Source organism: Lissotriton helveticus, chromosome 7 (genome assembly GCF_964261635.1).
Source record: "Lissotriton helveticus chromosome 7, aLisHel1.1, whole genome shotgun sequence".
In the NCBI taxonomy this organism is placed as follows: Eukaryota; Metazoa; Chordata; class Amphibia; order Caudata; family Salamandridae; genus Lissotriton; species Lissotriton helveticus.
The window spans coordinates 334,171,940-334,191,412 of record NC_136068.1 but is presented as its reverse complement, the minus strand read 5'-3'; the positions used below and the strand labels follow the sequence as shown (position 1 = coordinate 334,191,412).

The 19,473-nt window shown below is 44.6% G+C and overlaps 1 protein-coding gene across 1 annotated transcript in view; it reads right to left on the bottom strand.

The window, feature by feature from the left end:
• Positions 1-248: 248 nt before the first annotated feature.
• FAM83D (family with sequence similarity 83 member D) overlaps positions 249-19,473 on the bottom strand; it is a 44,523-nt gene continuing 25,298 nt past the window's right edge. Inside the window, exons 2-4 of the mRNA XM_078652153.1 lie at positions 9,856-10,023; positions 6,684-6,808; positions 249-3,791 (exon numbers count right to left, since the gene is read on the bottom strand). Of these exons, the coding sequence (XP_078508279.1) occupies positions 2,795-3,791; positions 6,684-6,808; positions 9,856-10,023 (1,290 nt within the window). The 3' untranslated portion in view covers positions 249-2,794. The remainder of the gene's footprint in view (positions 3,792-6,683; positions 6,809-9,855; positions 10,024-19,473) is intronic.

The window sequence follows — 19,473 nt, the reverse complement described above, 5'->3', positions numbered from 1 at the left end:
GTGGGGGTGGGTAGAACCATGAGGGTTTAGTGGTGAAGGTGGTGGACTGTTGGTAGGGGGATCCCTGGTGGATGTACTGAAACGGGGCTGTGACATCCAGGAAGGCTGGGTGCATGGGTTGGGTTGCTTTACTCTTTAGAGTATACTACTAATGTTCGGGTTAAAGTTCTGTCCCAGGGTGCTCATTTTGATTTTATTTCATCTTAACAGGTTTTCACTGGAAATCAACCAAATGTGAGTTCAGGTCATAGAATTGCATAGACAGTTTATTTTAATTGTGTCATTTACGCAGCACTCATGCTGCCACCTAGCCCCCAGGAGAGGGAGAGAAGCAAGGGAGAGAATGATAGAATTTACAGAAAGATCACGAGTTCACTAGACTTTAGCCATGTGAAGAACAGAATCTTTAACACTGTTCTGAAATTGATACCATCAGGTTTTGGCAGAGGTGTAGTGATGACGACAAAATACTACTAAACATAATGGAGATTTTGAGCATCCAAAGCGCAAGACAGTCATTATTATCCAAACCCTCCTCTCAATGTGGTTGCATTTTGAGCCTGCATTAGATATGGCAATCACAGTTTGTAGATTCAGCTCTTGATAATGAATTTCTGTGAAATGACAACTCAAATGAAAAATATTAATGTGACCTGTATGCTTAATACTGAAACGCAGTTCGTCGATCTGCTTACACAGCTGGAGGCGCATTCTGAAGCCGTATTGTTGTACGTGCAGCCCTCCTTACTGTCTACCCCTGCATTCAAGTCCTAACCCATTTGCTATGTGTATACATTCCAGGCGAGTATTACCATGCCAGAAAGCCCCAGGCATACATCCAAAATAAGGGCAGTGGACATATGGAAAAGGTTGTAAATGTCAATCACAGCTGATTGCAATCAAAGCAATACATTTTTATTACATATTGCGTTTAGAATCTATTTGGCCGGTCTCAGTCCTGTTGCTCTCATATATTGTACCTTTTGCCTTCGACCTTCCCCAGTGACAAGAAAGACTTCTAAATGCATGCTATAGTTCATCAGAATGTATGTATCTAGTTCGTATCAAGGATATGGGCTTTTAAAGAAAGAAAACTGACCCTGAAACATTTTAATTAATGTTACAACACCCACAAGCAACAGCCTGTCCACCCCACCCAGTAGAGCAAAGAAAAACTACAGCTATGTCTGTTTTGCCCAGACTGCAGATTGTTCAACAAGCCATCACAACACTGTTGCAGCCGTTCAACAAATATGGGGACTCCACCGGTCAGCAACATATTCATGCGTTTTACTCAGTCAACCTAGATCACTTCGCACCATGCATTCCAACCTGTGCAAACCCTTTGGGCTTTTAGATTGAATCAAACATCTCTTTCAGGGATCATGGGACGAAAAAAGCTCCTAAAGCTTTAGTCCAAATCAGCCACACCACTGCTGTGTGATTTTCAGGATGGTGCAATCAAACTTGAATAGCAAATAAGCTCACATTTCAGGAAGTAAGAGTGTAACCTGTTGGTTCTCAAAGGCCAGACTTGATTCCAGAAATCTCAAAAGATTTACTAATAGCCTTCCTACGATCCAAGGAGTAACCTTCATCTGCACCTGTTACCTCCTTACCATGCTTCAACAAGGATCACCTGGATCGCCATCTTCCTTTCACCTATGTACTAACTTCCCTTTTCTCTCCACACCTCTGACAGCCCGTTTCCTCACCTTCAATGTAATATACAATCCTGCTTTATAGCAAATGCTCCGTAACATTAATTGAGGAGCATTTATTCCTATGGCTGTGTATAGACTCTGCCACCCATGCGGGCTTAATCAGAGCAGGAATAGTACCAGAATGATTAAGTAGACTTGAAAAGTGATCTAAGGAATGTCTTGCTCTGAGCTACTGGTTAGTGTTTTCAGATGTCGGTATCAATATTGCCCCCATGAGGAGCAGGGTCAGTAGTGGCATAAGGCCGACCTTTGTCTAGAGTGGGACAGTGGACAAAAATTGATGGGTTGGAATGCTGCCCTGAGCGACTGCCAGTGTTTAGACTATCTGTAAGCATTCCTCCTATCACCTTTTGTGTGAGAGATGTAACCGCATGCAAGGCACCCTCTTTTATCTAGACCTCCAATCGAGGATTGATTTCTGCTAAAAAGAGAGAAGGAAAAAGATGACACCAATTCCACTTTTCTCATCTTCTCTATATTGGTACCACAGCCACATTTCAGCATTCAGTTGAGGGCAGGTTACCTGTTGGACTTGCAGTACTCACATTAATCAAGAGTAGGTCAGCGGTATAGATGAATCACAAAAAACATATTTGCCCTGTCCCCATTCCCAGGCAATTCTGTTTATTTACCTTAAGGCACACCAAAAATATTCCAAAGGCTTTAAACAAGTGGTTACACTTGTATCATATAATAAGCAAACTGTATGCATGTCCATTTCTTTAAACGAATATATACCTTTGATGATCAAGAAAGATCCCGCCTAATTTAGGCAACTCTCTCGAAAAGGCAGCTGCAGATAGTGTTACATTTCTGCACTTTGTCAGGTCTGTCTTTGGTACACCTTGAAACCTGTCCTTGCAACATCAGTGCATAATAAAGTTTTAAATTAAAGGCACACTGTAAAAGGAAGTCCAAAAACCTCTCTTTAAGGAGTACAATGGTTACTGTAGAAGTGCTTTACCTACACACATATACAAGTCTTGTAGTAAGCACCATGAAAGCAGCAGCAAGACAAGGAAATGTTCTGAAGTGTGAACGTTCTCCAGTGCAGTGTAATTGGCCAGTGGTCACTTGCCAGGTGCATAGAGTTGAACATCCCTGAGGCTGAGAAAGCTGCCATGGAGCTCATTCCTTCTCCTCAGGGTGTAGTTGGCAGCAGTCTGGCTGTGGCCCAAGTAAGTATCAGCCATGCGATTCCGCTTCGAGAGTATAGAAACCATGTGGTCCAGTTTGGAGCGGATGGTGGAGTAGTGATACTGCCTTTCTTTGGCTAGTTTCTTAAAACAGTCTCGTAAAGTGTAATCTGATTGATGGACTCCAGCATATTTACCAAATCCTAGGTAGTCTGTTGACTGTAGGGAAGAATGTGAACTGGTTGAGCTGGTTGACCCTACTGTAGACGTTGATGAAGACGAGGAGGAGGAGGCTGTTGATGACCTCCCATACGTCCGAGGCTGCTCCATATTCGGGTTCCTCTGCTCCAAGGAATATTTCAAGCCCTCATCCATCTCTGTCTGGGTTGTGATTGTTTTGGCCTGCACTAACGTTTGTGTGCTAGCCACTTTGGCTACAACTTGGGTCTGTGTAGCTGTTGCCATTGTAGCCACCATAGTTTGCGTTCCAGCATTCGAAACCTTCACACGGTTCCCTTCTTCCCATGGCTCGGTTTGTGTAGACATGGTGGCGGTCTCCCTGATGTCTAAGACAAGATCACGGTCACGGAGCCATTCTTCTTCTCCAGCAACAGATGTGATGGATGTGTCAGACACGCAAGATGGTTTTGCCACATTTTTTGCAAGCTGCTCCTCAGTTTTTTTGGGGGTGCTCGATAACTTAGCCATTTCCAATTTGAGGAAATTACTCATGACAAATGGCCTAGGTGGGAGCTTCCTGCCAACCAAGTGTTCAAAGGTTCCAAGGCTTTTGGAGCTCACAATAAGTTTAGGGTTGATGGCCTTTGACTGAGCATACAAGATTCGAAACTGTAGATCAAAGTGCTCCACCACTTGGCCTGACAACACCAACACGTTGCTGCTGTTTAATTTGCCATCAGTCCAGGTGAAACTGCAAACAAAAAAAAAATCTGACTTTATAATGGATTTAAGATACATTACATTAACAAACTACCCAACTATGCCCTTAAAATATAAACAAGATTTACCCAATTTTAATAAATTAGTTCCTTAGCTTGAGCATGCTATTGGTTTTATTGTGTCAGTTGATCTAATTTAAGCACAACAATCATAAGATGATATGCAGTACCACGTGGGAACTGCAATTTGGCTGAACCGAGGAGCTCATGTCCACCAAATGTGGAACTAAAACGTCAGGGGTGGTATCATGATGGGCTTTTTTGGAGCAGTGCCTGTTGTATGTGCCTGCAGTGCATAAGTGTATTCCTTTAGCTAATATTTCTGAGTTAGTACTTTATTTTCAGACAGCTCGGCTCATAAACCGAAAGAGGCAAACCTTGCTCACTACTTCCAAGCTGTACTAAATGAAAATAAAGCACTATGTACCAAATGTACAAAAATGAGGAATGCAGATTTTCTAATTTCATAATTTCGAGTTCTCTCCAAATCACAATTAGGAAATCGGCATTCCTTATGTGTATCACTGAGCTTCATTTAGGGATTCCATGCGGGTCACAAATTGACCTACCTCATGAATATTAATACGGTAGGTTGCAGTTTGCAACCCATTAGGAATCACAGCCATCACAGGGATGGTGGTCTGCTGAGGTCAGAAGACCACCATGTCGTATTGCTTTTTAATAAAGCATTTTTTTTAATGCAGATGCGTTTAAAAAGAAAAAATTTGAAACCTTTAAGTTTAATTTTTTAAGAGTAGGCGCTGGACCACTGCTTACTCTTAAAAACTAAGGGGCATATTATCAAGGACCGGTGTTAAAATTATCGCCGTTTTATCGACAGGAATCTGCCGATAAAACATCGATAATGGGCTTGATAATACGCCCTTGTTAATTCCCATAGAAGCCCATGTTAACACCAGAACATGGGCTTCTATGGGAATTAACAAGGGCGTATTTTCAAGCCCATTATCGCCGTTTTATAGGCAGTTTCCTGTCGATAAAACTGCGATAATTTTAACACCGGTCCTTGATAATATGCCCCTAAATTTTATTAACATTCTCAAAAGGGAAGGGAATGGTACTGCTTTGTGCCCGGTATTCAGTCACAAAACAGTAATACATACCATACTGATTCTGAATTTGGAAGGGACGCTCTAAACACACCCCTTCCAATATGGAATTGCAAATGGGATTCATTATGAAGTTACCAAATCGCATTTTGTACATTTAAAAATGCATATTTTGGGTCGTAAGCACCCCAATTCTGCAAATCGAGCCATTTGCGACCGGAAAAATGCTTTGTACATCTGGCCTTAAGAGTTAAATTAATTGGTTTTCAGCCGCATAAAACAGGTGCTCGGCTCTGGCGAGAAAGCCGGTCATGATATGGCTCCAGACCTGTTCCCCCTGGGCGCTCAATGGCTGCCCCTTTTTAAAACTCACTTTGAAAGAAAAACACATTCCAGCTCACTCTGGAGTTCGTGGGATTGATCTGTGAAAATAACTGGATATAGAAGGTGCTGGCCACGCATGTGCCATGAGGCACTGAGCATCTCTGCCTGAGGTAAGATGAAGAAGTAAACAAATTGTCACTAGACTAGATCATCAAGGTCTAGTAACTTTAAAAAGTTACTAGCCTCAAAAGGTTTCCATTCGACTATATTTTCTTAAACTAGGAGCCAAATATATATTTCTATGTAGATTTTTAAAATGTGAAAATTAATGCATTGAACCATTAAGTTGGTTCACTCGACTAATGCAACCACTGCCGATATCGGTGTTGGAGCTCGTGATCACAGGTTATTATGCTGACAGGTCCAATCTGACTTTCATTCTTCCAAAGTTGATCTAATGATTACACTTGAGTTGGGCAATAGTAAACATCCATAATCAGTCAGTAGAACCAAGAGACCAGTCGGTGTGACATTTGTGCTCTACAAACACCTTTTTATGTTTACATTATGTTAGTCAGATGTATGTGGGTGCTTACTTAGAACTCCCTACTACAGGGGATCTTTGATTTGGACCTACTATTGCTCAAGCCTGCCAATATAGACCATCGCTCACAGTTATTTCCTGAAGGCGGTTATGGGATCACTTGTAAACTGCTGTAAAAGGGACAGAATGAGAAAGGGTTTGAAATACAGCCATACTACTTTAGGGTGCTTGCCTCCTCCCATTTACTCAAAAAGCTTTTCCACTCCATCAGCTTGGTTGATCGGTGCAGTGATAGATAGAGGTCAGAGATATTACCAAGTGTCCTTATATATATATTTTTTTTTAATGCATTAAAGGCTTTTTAAGCATTCACTCTAGTTTTTGTGAAGTCTTTGAGGGAGGCAGAGGGAAACATTATGAAAACAGATGTGTATGCATTCTGGCACATTAGATGGGCTTAAGCAGAAGTTAGGCTAGGTTTGTGCATTTCTGGTCTGCCAAAGATCTGGGCTGGCAGGCATACCAGAAGGGCATGGTTGGCAGAGACTGGTGATCAACAGTGAGCGCAGGTAAGACTTGGAACACAAGGAAAACAGGAATATTTGTTTATAAGGCGGGAGTGAATAAAAAGGTTTATAGACACTATGGTGGTTTGCTTTAAAAACAGGATGTCTCAGTGTTGTTCCAGGATGGAGGGAGCAAACACTGTGGTTTCTAGCTCAGGGGAGAGAGACTGTCAACACTGGGTGGGTCTAACTATATTCTGCGGCACTGCATGCCTCTACAAGAGCAAGGCATAAGAACATGTAAAGCAATGGACGACAGCTAGCAGAGTTGAGGAAACTACCACGTTTCTCCTCCCTTCGCTTTTCCTGCTGGTGAGGACACAACACAAGCAGATGTTTCAGTCTGGTGCGTTTACTTGCCTGTAATTCCCTGTGGCTGCTTTCATCCCATCAACCAGGAGAAACTTTTCATGGACTTTACCAATGATCTTTGCTCCTGACCTGGTGTAGTATGTGTTTCCAGTTATGGTTCGAATTTTCAAAAGCTGTTAAAAGCAAAGAAGTTGGAAAGATCAGCCTATCTTCATTACAAAACATGAAATACAATGTTTAGTTCTTATTTAATAAGATCACATATGTCAATCACTCGTTAAGTTTTTTATTTAGATATTTTTGTGAGCAATAATTACAGTGACTTATGTGAGTACAACAAGAAGGCAGTATAAAAGCATACAGTAACCTAAGCAACACCTTTACTTTGCAGTAGAATACATTTAATCTCGGCAAATAAAAGTGAACTCAATCGTGCTCCTTATTCAGGATAGTGACTTGGCGAGCGTGGGTATAAGACTGTGTTTTATTGAATAAACATGCATATTTTAGCATGTTTGGTAATACAGAGAATGGTGATTGTGCTGTCGCAAGAAACGATAAGCAAGTCTCCTGCGATATTATTGTTTTTTTGGGCTTATCAAAGTGAACAGAGGCAAGGAAGAAACCGAGCCACTCTCTGAACCCCGGCCATTCTCTCTTATTTCTGTCCCCTTGTGGTACGTCTGAAATAGAGTAGAAATTGCTTCTAAAAATTGCACCTCTTCCGAGAAATAAGTGCAGGAGATTACAGAAAGGTGCAAGATATAACATACAGGTAAACACCAGATTTACAATCCTTTTATATTCCTACTGCCAGAGAAACGAGTTAAGTACAAAACATGCTTAGAAGTAAATTCTCGGGTTTAGGATTATTCAGTAGATGTTATGTTAAGTTAAAATCATTTGTAGAGCGCACTTAAACCAAGCGGTTTCATGGCGCTATAGATTTCCTGTACAGTTTTAGGATCAGGAAACCAGGCCACATCTTTCCCCAAAAATGCATCTCACCTTTTGCCACCGAAAAATGATCTTCAAAACACAAGGACTTTCAAGATTTGACATCAACCCACCCACAGTCTTTGTGGCCTTTCATCTGGTTTCATATGGGTAGCACTATTAGCTTTACCACAGATCAGTAGCATCTCTTGAATGACTGTGTGAGGCCACCACTGGGGGCACTACTGAGTTCCGACACTGAGGTTAGTACTTTAGCATACCCTTTAGCAATAGATAGTGGCCTTGGTAGTTGCACTACCAAACCTGTGTTTTTTAGTCGAAATCTCGACGAATAGGTGTATGTTCTTGAAGTGCCACTCTTCTGGTATTGGTAGTCTAACACATGCCGTACAGTCATGGGCACTTTACTGTTTAGGTCCGGAAGTACTACTACCCTGTCGGTGCAGATGGTATTCTCAAGATAGTATTACCATTCATGGTGTGTCATCATAGGGCAGTAGGTATCTTTGAATCTTCGAAAAAACACAAATCTATGGGTGATATGGCGGAATGAGCAATTTTATCAAATAACGCGCACTACCGTGAAGATTTCTGTTATAAAAGGTTTGTAACAACATGGCATCTTTGCAGCCATAAGAAAGGCAAAAAGTCGGTTCGAACAGGATACATTCTCGAACATACATAGGGTTTCTGTGTCCAATTTTGACACTGAAAAGAAACAGCAATTGCATACACTCATCGTCATTGAAGCTCATGAAATCTAATTTCTTATGCACCTGGATATTAATTAAAACGTTACCTACAAACTACTCTGGCCTGTTGGCACAAAATACCGAAGTGTTGATTGCAATCTGAATAGCAAGAGGAAGGCTATAACGATTTGAAGTCCCATCGCATTGGAAATGACATTTCTTGGGAAAATAAATCTGAAAGAGAGACGGGAAAGAAAATGTACCCCCCCACCCACCCTCCATATATTGGCTGATGTTGTTAGTACTCGGACTTAAAGTACAAGAAAATCCTCATACATTTATTAAAGCCTACCTTTGGGATTTCGGCCAAACTGATGACCAGCCTTCCAACCTCAACAAGCCAAACTGACATAGGAGAAAAGGTAAAAGGAGATTTGCCTGGTGTCAGAGTCTAGGTCTAAGATATCACCAAGAGTCCAATTAAACGAGTAAGATTGCACATAGTATTCAGAATTTAATTTAGGAAATGTGCCTATGGTTCAGACATCTATATTCTCTATCCAGAAGGATGAATCTGGGTCAGTAAATAGTTGAAAATCAGTAGCACAATGATTCTTTTTGATAATTGTTTTCACCCCGAAGGCGTGTAAACTATCTAGACTCATATGTGCTTAAGGGATTATTAAAATATTACAGATACATATACAAGGACCATAAGAAGATTGTAATTTCTGTATAAAAATATCACTAAATTTATTGTGAATCAAGAGGGATTACAAACAAGTCTTGGCAGCAGTGTTCATAGCAGTCACTAGACATACCCAACAGTGATTTGGACAAAACAGTGAGCAACAGTGAAAATGACAATGTGTTTGGATGTTATTTAGTGGCACCTTCAATATTGTAGTCTTGTTATATGAACAACATAGCTGTTTGTTGCAAATATTATTTTTAAGAAGACTTTAAATTAACCAGCGTGTGGCATTTTGAGACATAGCACTCCAGTTAGCAGCTATGTAGCAATATTATCCACTAGAGCAGGGATTCTCTAAGTACATCCCGTAGGTCACATGCTGCACTCCTGGCCTTCAATTACGGCTCCCTGGTGAAAAGCAGCACCAGGCTGTTGTTCACTTGATAGCGCAGGAACAGTCAGAAAACTCTGAAACAGGCATACTTTATTTGCAGGTTTACTAAACTAGAAAGGTAGAGAAGCAAATAATGTTTCCTAGACAACTTATCTTTAGCATGCATCTGCTTTGCAACCATCTACGCCCACCTTTCAACACCATGACCAACTCCCTACTGGCATCGATTCGGCCCTCGAGAAGCCACGGACAGTACTTTGTGACCCTCTGGGGAAATGTTAGCGAGTACCGATACACTAGAGAGAAAGCAACACTCACTTGCAGACTTCCTAGACTATGAAAACATTTCAGAAGGTAAGTTATTTTATCTGCCTCTCCTTTCACTGTCAAGACCGCTCAAAGAGAATGGTTTTATTAATCGAACAAAAGGAAATTTATGGCATTGAAAGGTGATGAGCTACATTTTATTATGTCAGGCCTTACCCTCTCTTCCTCAGGAGAGACACCCAGGTGCTCACACATCTTTAGGAATTGGGGAAGGGCAGAGTGGTCCAATAGGATGTACGCAGGAACCCTTCGTTTCTTGCAGGCATCCTGGATGTCTCTGAAGATGTCAATGTCCGTGAAAGAATCCATAACCACTGCGATAACCTAGAGCAAGCGAGACGAAACATCATGTTAAACCAAGCAGGCATTCGTCCAAGCCAATTTTAGCTATTGCTTTCCAATATATTTAATCCACAATGGATTATAAAGTGCAGCCCCAGCCTGAGCAATCCTCTTGTCTACTGGATTGGAAAACACAAAGTTCTGTGAATAAAGTGCTTAGCTACCACTAAAACATCTTCAATGCAATGAAAAAAGAAATAAACCATTAATCTGTACGAGATGAAGGGACTGAGGTAAAATCAAACTTTCAGTTGACTTTGGAAAGAGAGACTTTGTAGGGAGAAGTCATTCACAGTTCTTGACTTGCTGAAGTGAGCGGTAACTATTGTCATTGTGTTCGAAAGAGATTCAATTCCTGGTAAGGAACTTAGGGCCTGATTGCGATCTTGGTGGATGGGATACTCTGTCACAAACGTGACGGATATCCTGTCCGCCATATTACAAGTTCCATAGGATATAATGGAACTTGTAATACGGTGGACGGGATATCCATTACGATTGTCACGGACTATTCCATCCGCCAAGATCGTAATCAGGCCCTTACATTGTAATAATTCTATTCTTTATTGTATCTCTTTTGGCACATATTTGTCATGACAAGCAAGCACTTTTCATGATCTTACAGTAGCTTTATCAAGACAACTGATTCTCATTGATTAGGAGATATTCAAATATAACATTATAATAGTGTTTTTTTAATCAATTCAACACAGGCTTTTACCATATAGTACATACATATTTAATCATTTGTATCTGCATGATTTGCATCTGCTTCTGTTTGTCATCGCTAACATCACCGTACTTTATTCATGGAGAAATGTTTTTCTCCATCATCCTGTAGAATGTCATTGAAAAACTCTAGTTGCTTTTCGGGATAAATATGAGTTAATACGAACACAAATGCATTTTCTCCATACAAGTACATTTTGTACTGCATCATCAATTTAATAAGTGCCACGGTAAAAAAATAAAAAAGGGTTTAGAATGCATAAGGACACAAAATCTGGGGTCGAATGGTGACTTTTTGTAAGAGCACATGGAACATTTGAGATCTCCAAAAATACCCCTGTCAGGTTTGATTATATTGTGCTATATGTGCATAACACCAACTCTATTAAATATTTGTGGCTCAGCTCCAAAGTAGAGTAGTGTGGTTTGTGACCTATTATGGGTTTCCACTAAGGTGCATGTCTAGGCCCTGTGGATCAGAGAGCCTCCTCTTTCGAAATCACTGTTCTGCACAGGAGATCGAAAGAGTGTTGATTTAACACAGTGTATATTGTTTCTCAGTTTTTGTAATGTGCAGATAAATCTCATATAATAACATTGTAATATCTCCTCACTATACATTGTGGAGATGTAATTGTTTTTTGTACCATAAAGTATTAGGATTTTTTTTCACGTTCCATGAAGCACAAAAAAACTGAAGATGAAAACATGCTACTAAAAAGGAAAATTAATATATACTAGCTTACCTGTCGCGCGTTGCTGCGATGTCAGAAGTAAGGAAATTTAAGGAAACTTGTTAACATTCAATTTACATTGTGTCATTTTTATTGAAACGTATTCATTTTAATATGGAAAACATTTTAAAGTGTTGTTTTAATTCTGTTTATTTATTCGAGTGCTTGTGGATACACGTTATTTTTTGTTTTTCTGTCTGGTGCGTACACGAATAAATCAGAAGGTATTTCTACGCGTGAGCTGACCACATACAGTTGTCCATGTGATAAGCATGGATTCTCCAAATCTAGTCCACACACTTGCAGCGATTGTCCTTGTGCTTTGTTGATGGTCATTGCAAAAGCGAGTCGCACCGGAAACTGTAAACGTTGCGTACACGAATAAATCAGAAGGTTTTCCGACGCGTGAGCTGGCCACATACAGTTGTCCATGTGAGAATCACGGATTCTCCAAATCTAGTCCACACACTTGCAGCGATTGTCCTTGTGCTTTGTTGATGGTCATTGCAAAAGCGAATCGCACCGTAAACTGTAAACGTTCAGTATTGGAAAGATTATGAGGGCCCTGGGTGGCTGGGGGGCCGATATTTAACAAATTTTTATTTTTCTTTGCCAGAAACCTTCGGGGGAGTGTACTCAACAACTTTTAACAATTTAAAAAATATATATTTTTTTTAAAACAATTTTATTGGCTTTTACAGTGTAACAGTACACGTAGAATTCGTTTTCGTACATGCAGGCATTGGGCTGTGGGATCTCCATTATACAACATTAATAGTACATTTAGTAATCCGCGAACCTGTACAATCAGCACATCAAAGTCTGTGTCAACAGTAGCAAGGCGATCCTTGGGTGTATAACCCTCTGGGCCGAACCCACCTGATGTGTATGTGAAGGAACAGTATAACTTGACATCTGCACTACATCACCATAATATTACATTTGGCAAGCCTTGAACAGTTACAATCAGCACATCATCTTCATATCGGCAGCAGTGAGGCGGTCCTCGGGTACCTTACTCCCTGGGCATAGCCCACCTGTTGTGTGTGTGGGGGACCTTCAATATCCAGCTTTCCTGTCAGAAACGAGTTATGCTGGTTTACAGTGCTTACAGTTATTGACCCTGGGAGGGTATCTGTGTTCGCTACCCTGTGTCACCTCCATGTCCCCTTCCTATGGGCTCGCTGTCAGTTCAGACATTTCCTGTGGTGGTTCGCATATATCCCCTCGGTACGTATTCCATTTGCCCCATATAGTGGACCATTTTCTTGGGCACCCCCTGTGTATGAATACCGCCTTTTCTGCCACCATTGCCGTGTCCATGTCATTCCCCCAATGCGATCTCGTGGGAACGGTTCCGGATCCCCATTGTCTAGCTATGTTTCGTTTCGCTAATGTCATTCCCAGTGTTGCCCAGGTCTGTAGCCCCCGATTGAGATCTGTGGGCGGCCATATATTTAATAGACAGCATCGTGGGTCAAGTTGTATTTCCACCCCACTTGCAGTCAAAAGTTCCGATATTACTCCTGTCCAGTACGTTTTTATCCTGGGGCAGTCCCAAAGAGTATGGAAGTATGTTCCCGGGATGTCGCAACCCCTCATGCAGTCAGGCCCCGGGACGTGACCTAATTTATGTAGTAGGGTGCGGGAATAATAGACTTGGTGTAGAATTTTTAATTGTATGAGCTTGAGTCGGGACGGTATGGCGGCGTCTCTGGCTGAGGCAAGGGCATATAGCCAGTCTTCGTCTTCTATGTCCCCTAATTCCACTTCCCACTTGCTGCGGAGGACCACTGTGGGGTCTGGAAGATTGTTTAACAGCTTGCGGTAAGTTAACAAAATTGCTTTTGTTTCAAGATGGTCAGTGAGGAGCCGATCCTCCAGTGGAGAGGATTCAACCAGGGTCGTTCCCGTCGGGATGGCTCCCCTTAGGGCGTGTCTAATTTGTGTGTAACGATACCGTTCTGTGTTTGCCATTCCATATTTTTCTTGCAGAGCTTCGAATGTGATGATGTCACCTCTGTTCCACAGGTCTCCTATTTTTGAAATACCTATAAGGTCCCATTGCCGGAAACCATTGGTGTTAGCCAGGGTTCCCAGGCGACGTGTGTCCCATAGCGGGGTGGCCAATGTGAGCACCCCCTCCCAGCCCAAGGTTCTCTGAGCTGTGTGCCAGATTTTGACTGTGTGGGCCGTAGGGCCAGTAAGTGTGTGACGCAGTTTATTGGTGTATAGGGCCTTCATCAGTTGGTCTGCGGGGAGTAGTGTTCTATCTAAACTGTATGCGGGATCATTGTGAGGGGCGTGTAGCCATTGATTGACTACTGTCAACTGTGCCGCCCAATAGTAGAGTTTGACACTTGGTAGCGCTATCCCCCGTCATACCAGCTACGGATCAATTTGGAGTTCGCTATACGGGCGGGTTTCCCGTCCCAGAGCAGGGAAGAGATTTCTGCGTCTATAGCCTTGAAGTAGGTAAGTGGGACCGGGAATGGGGTGTTTTGTAGTGCGTAGAGGAACCGTGGGATTGAGAGCATCTTAAAGAGCGCCGCTCTTCCCAACAGCGTTAGTGGGAGGGAGCGCCAATGTGTCACATCCGATCTGAGCCTCTGCAAGGGTTTCTGCAGGTTCTCTTCCGTAAAGACGGTGGCTTGTGGGGTGACATAAATGCCTAGGTATTTGAATCCCCTGGTTACTGTTTGCAGTGGGCAGGTGGGGGGGAGCGCGGGCGTTGGGCCGTGTAATATATACATGAGCGATTTAGTCCAATTTATGGTGTATCCGGAGGCTTCCCCATAGGTCTTGAGTATGTTTAATAGGGTAGCTATGGATGATGTCGGGGACATAAGGTAGATTAATACGTCGTCGGCATATAAGGATATGCGATCTTCACAACCCGTTTCCCATGTGATCCCACGGATCACCTGGTCTGTTCTAATTAGTAGCGTCAGCGGTTCCAAAACAAGGGCAAACAAGAGAGGGGACAGGGGGCACCCCTGTCGCGTGCCACGTCCCAAGGCGATCGTTCGGGAGGTATGGCCATTGGCCACCACCTGTGCTAGAGGAGCCGTATATAGTAGTTTTATCCAACTACAAAATTTGGGGCCGAAGCCCATCTTCTTAAGTACTGCAAAAAGGAATGGCCACTCAATAAGGTCGAACGCCATAGTGGCGTCCAGTGAGAGGACGACCGCCTCTTCGCGAAGGGTAGGGATGCGGTGGAGTACCCCATTCAACCGTCTCAAGTTAAGCGAAGTGTTTCGCCCGGGCATGAAGCCCGATTGGTCCGGGTGGATCAGGGTGGTGAGGTGGGGTTGTAAACGTAGCGCTAGCAGTTTTGCCAATATTTTCGCGTCCGCATTTATTAGCGAGATCGGACGATAAGAGGACGTCTGGTCGGGAGGTTTATTGGGTTTATGTATTGCTACAATGGTGGCCGACCGTTGATCCGCCGTTAGTGTACCTTGCGCTAGGCAGTCAGCGTACATGGAAAGCATGTTAGGGATAAGCTGTCGGGCCAGTGCTTTATATAATTCCACCGGTAGACCGTTCGGTCCCATTGCCTTGCCTGTGTGTACCGCTGCCAGTGCCTTCCCCACTTCTTCCGCACTAAGGCCCCGTTCGAGCTCTTGTGCGTCATCTTGTGAGAGGGTGGTGAGTGGTATGTCGTGCAGGAAAGCTATGCAGGCTTCTTCTGTCATGTTACCCCGTGGAGTGTATATGTGTTCATAGTAGGAGGCCAGTTCTTCCACTATTTGCTGGGGGGACGAGGTGTGCGTGCCATCTGGTAAGGTTAGCCGTGCTATCCATCTGTCTGTTCTTTCTTTTCTTTCAAGCCACGCTAACATTTTCCCTGTCTTGTCGCCCAGTTCATAGATCCTGTGTAGTGTATCTGTGTGTCTGTTTTTGGCCATTTCCTCTGCATAGGTTTTGTATTCGCTCGATGCCATATTGAGCGTGTGTGCCGTATCATCTGTGGGGTTGGTTGCATGTGCTATTTCTGCTGCCAGGACTGTTGATTCTAGCGCTTCTATCGTTTGCCTTTGGTCCTTTTTATGGCTAGTTATGGCGGAGATGGCCTGCCCCCTAATGACTGTCTTGAACGCCTCCCATAGGATCGAAGGAGATGCATGATTTTCTTCAAAGTAGTGTGGTCGCAGTGTCCAATGCTTTCGAGATTTTGTGTTTTTTTAGTAGCCCGGGTAGATGGGGTATATTCTTTGTCGCCTAGTGGGCTGTGCGGTGTAAGTGAGTGACACCGGTGAGTGGTCCGATATTCCCCTCGGTAGGTGTTCTATCGCCGTGACTCGTTCAGGAGGTACTGCTAATGTGAATATGTAGTCTATGCGGGAGAGGCTATTATGTGCTCCCGACCGGAATGTGTAGTGACAGTCATGTGGGTGTTGCAGTCTCCATATGTCCACCAGCCCCATTGCGTCCTGAAAGTCTCTAAATAGTTGGTTGGGTCTTGCTGAGGGTTGCGGAGGTTGGCGATCTATCACCGTGTTGAGTACGGCGTTGAAGTCCCCTCCCACAATCATGTCCCCTTCTGGGAGCTGGAGTAGGAATTTCCCTAGGTCCTGGAGGGCCCCTTGGTGGAGTGTTGGGGGAATATATACTGATATTACATTATAGGTCCGTCCCTCCCATTGGCACGTAACTGCAGCAAACCGCCCCTGGTCGTCTGTCCGTGTGTTCCTGACTATCAGCGGGGCGCTTTTGTTGACTAGTATGCCTACTCCGCGTGAGCCCGAGGAGAAGTCCGATTGTGCGACCATTTTGAAGCCCCACCTGTTTAGTGCCTTAGACGCAGTGCCTGTCAAATGTGTTTCTTGTAGCAGGGCCATCGTTGGTGCCTTACGTTTTAAGTATTGTAGTACCAGACCCCTTTTAATTTTATGGCCCAATCCATTCACATTCCAGGAAATGATCGTCAGTGGTGGGGAGAGCAGTGTGTTTCCTGGGGGATCAGGTCCCGGTGTAGCATTGTCCGTCATGGCGTGTGTCGTAGTGCTGTAATGGCGGTGCTCAGTGCCGCGCACGAGTCAGGATCGTCAACCAGACATTATCTGACAAGTGCTGTGGGTCGCTAGGGGGTCGGTCTACGAGGTGGATGTGGCGTGTAGTCGTTGCGGCCGGCCTCTCCCTGGAGCGTGCCATGGTCCAGGTGATGTGTCTGGGTGCACAGAGACGAGTATGAGCCCGTGTTGCATGTATGCATGTGTGAGTTATCAAAGCCAGTAACAAAGAACATTAACAAGTCAAACATAAAATGCGTAAATCCCTTACCCCCCTCCCTGCCTCCCTGCCCGGTGGAAAAAGAACCCTCCACCTCCCCAACTGAGCAGAGTGCTTAAAGTCCCAACTTATAGTTATAGTTATAGTTCGTGGGGGTGAGACTTCTGCGTCTGCTGCCGAGTCTCTTCTCCGACAATACCATGCCATGCCTGTCCCGATCAGAATGTCTTACCTGCACGGGCCCTTAGTCCTATGGTCAGTTTCTTACCACGGCTGGCCCCTTTCTTCCGAGGATAAATGATTTCCCATCAGGTCGCCATTGGAGCGTCTCTGTCAACTCACCCGGGGGTGATCTCAGGTGTTCCAGTCAGAAATGTAGTGCCGCCCGGTTAGCGCCTGGAAGCGTCCTCCGGTACTGTTGCGTGTGCTTCTCGGTTATTCCGTCTCTTCGGCGATCTGCGGGCTTCCGTTGCCGCTGCCGCGCTGTGGGCCACGATTCCTGGGTCCTTTAGCAGGTCTCCATCCCTCCAGCCATTCACGGGCGTCTCGCAGCGACTCAAAGAACAATGTCTTCCCTTCTGATTCGACGCCCAGTTTCGCTGGGAAAAGCATAGAATATTTGAGTTCACGTGCTCTTAGTTCCTTTTTTACGTCCGTGAAGCCCCGTCGTTGTTGAGCCACCGCGGCCGTGTAGTCAGGGTAGAAGTTAATTTCTGCATTGTCGATTCGTATCGGCGGGCGTGCGCGGGCTGTTTGTAAAATGGCGTCCCGGTCTCTGAAGTTGAATACTCTCATGAGGATGGGACGGGGTGGTGCCCCTGGTTTTGCTTTTCCTCCGGGTGCTCTGTGGGCGCGCTCAATGGAGAAAAAGTTTGATAGTCCCTTGGGTTGGAGCCGATTTTTGATTAGATCCTCAACGTAGAGGTCCAGGGCATGGCCACCTTCCGTCTCCGGCACACCAACCAGGCGTATGTTATTGCGTCTTGAGCGGCCCTCCTGGTCGTCCAGTTTAGATTTCAGCGTGGCGTTGTCGTCTTCCAACTGTAAGACTCTTCGCTGGAGCTCCGATGTGTCCTTTACCAGTCCGGTGGTCGTCTTTTCTACTTCCACAAGTCGGTCCGACATCATTGCGAGGTCCGCCCTTATTAAGGAGACGTCTGTCGATATCGTGCCCATCGATGATTGCATCGCCTTCAGCGTGGACATTACGTCCAGTAGGGTGACCTTGTCTGTGTCATTTTGCGTTCCCCCATGTTGGGGCGGCGAGCGCTGTAGGTCCCCTTTTGTTGTGGTGTTGTCTGGCGGATCTTTTTGGTAGGCAAACTTGTCCAGCTTTGAAGTCTGCTGGCCTCTGGTCCCTCTGCCAGCCATGGCGGATGTCGCAGGATATAGGCAGTTGAGAGGGAAGTAGTTCGTGTAGTAGGTATGTCGATTGCCCACCAGGTGAAGTGGTGTTGAGTTGGGGGTGCAAGGGGGGATTTGCCGAGTGTGCGCCCCTGTGCCGCTCACCTTGTCTGTAATGGCGGCCTCGCCAAAGTCCCTGCAGCGTTAGAGGCGGCGAAGTGCACCTTCCTTTATTTATTTATTTATATACGGTGCCCAGTTGGTTGTACTGCAGTTAATGCCCAATTTTCTTAATGGCAGTGCAAGTGAGCATCAAGGTGTGCCCCCCGTGAGTTGTGGAGCGCAGCAGCGTTCTTCTCCTTTCTTCTGCACCTGCAATGCCGCTCGCCGGCGAGTCCCGTCCGCCCCCTCACTTCGCACCCGTACTGGTCGGGCATCTCTCTTCCAATATCGACCACTGCGCTGTTAACCCGCCGCCGGCACCGGTGATCTGCTTGGCGGTGGTGAGGGAAAACTGTGTCAGTTCAGCTCCGACAGCGGTTTGAGAAGCGGCGCCGTCGGAAGTACCTTTTCGCGGTCGGCGCCGGTCTCCGCCTCTGGCCCCGGGTCCCGCAGAGTTCTACTGGAGTCCCCGGCTCTCGGCGCCAAACCAGGCCTCTATATTGATCATGGTGCCGCTCCACGGGTGTCAGCCGCCCAGGGAATCTAGGCAGTTCCCTGTGCACCGGAGGTGTAGGAGATTCCGATGGTGCAGTAATGACACTGCGATGAGTCGGATTAGTGGACGGATTTCACTGGAGACGGCTCTTTAGCTACAGAGCTCCGCTATGCTGCTGCCATCTTGGCCGGTAGCTAGCCACGCCCCCCAATTTTTGTTTTTTTTAAATACTTTTTCCTTTAGCCAGAAACCTTTGCGGGAGTGTACTCAACAACTTCCCAAAGTTTCATGCCGATCGGATGAACGGTGTAGTAATGAATAAAGGACAAACGGACATACTTTGGTTTTTATATATATAGATTGGGCACCCGGTTTTATGGTATATATTTCTTTAAGGTTTAAGTCTGTATTTATCCATATTTATTTTTTGGGCCATCTTATTGGTATTTAGCCAGACTTATTTTGTGTTTTGAGAACAAATGGAGTTGTAAAATGGTATATTTTCACATTTATTGAACTCTTAGGGGCCGATTACGATCTTGTCTGGAAAGCATTCCTACCCATTCGGTCCCAGAATTCTTTCCGGATGACTCGGATTGGGTGAGTCCGAACAAGCGATTTGGATGTATATGGATGCTTCTGGATACGATTCGGTCAGACTCCCATAGACTTCAATGGGAGCCTGTGTTCCGAAGGAGAATCCTCCAGCACGGAAGTATTCCGATCGGA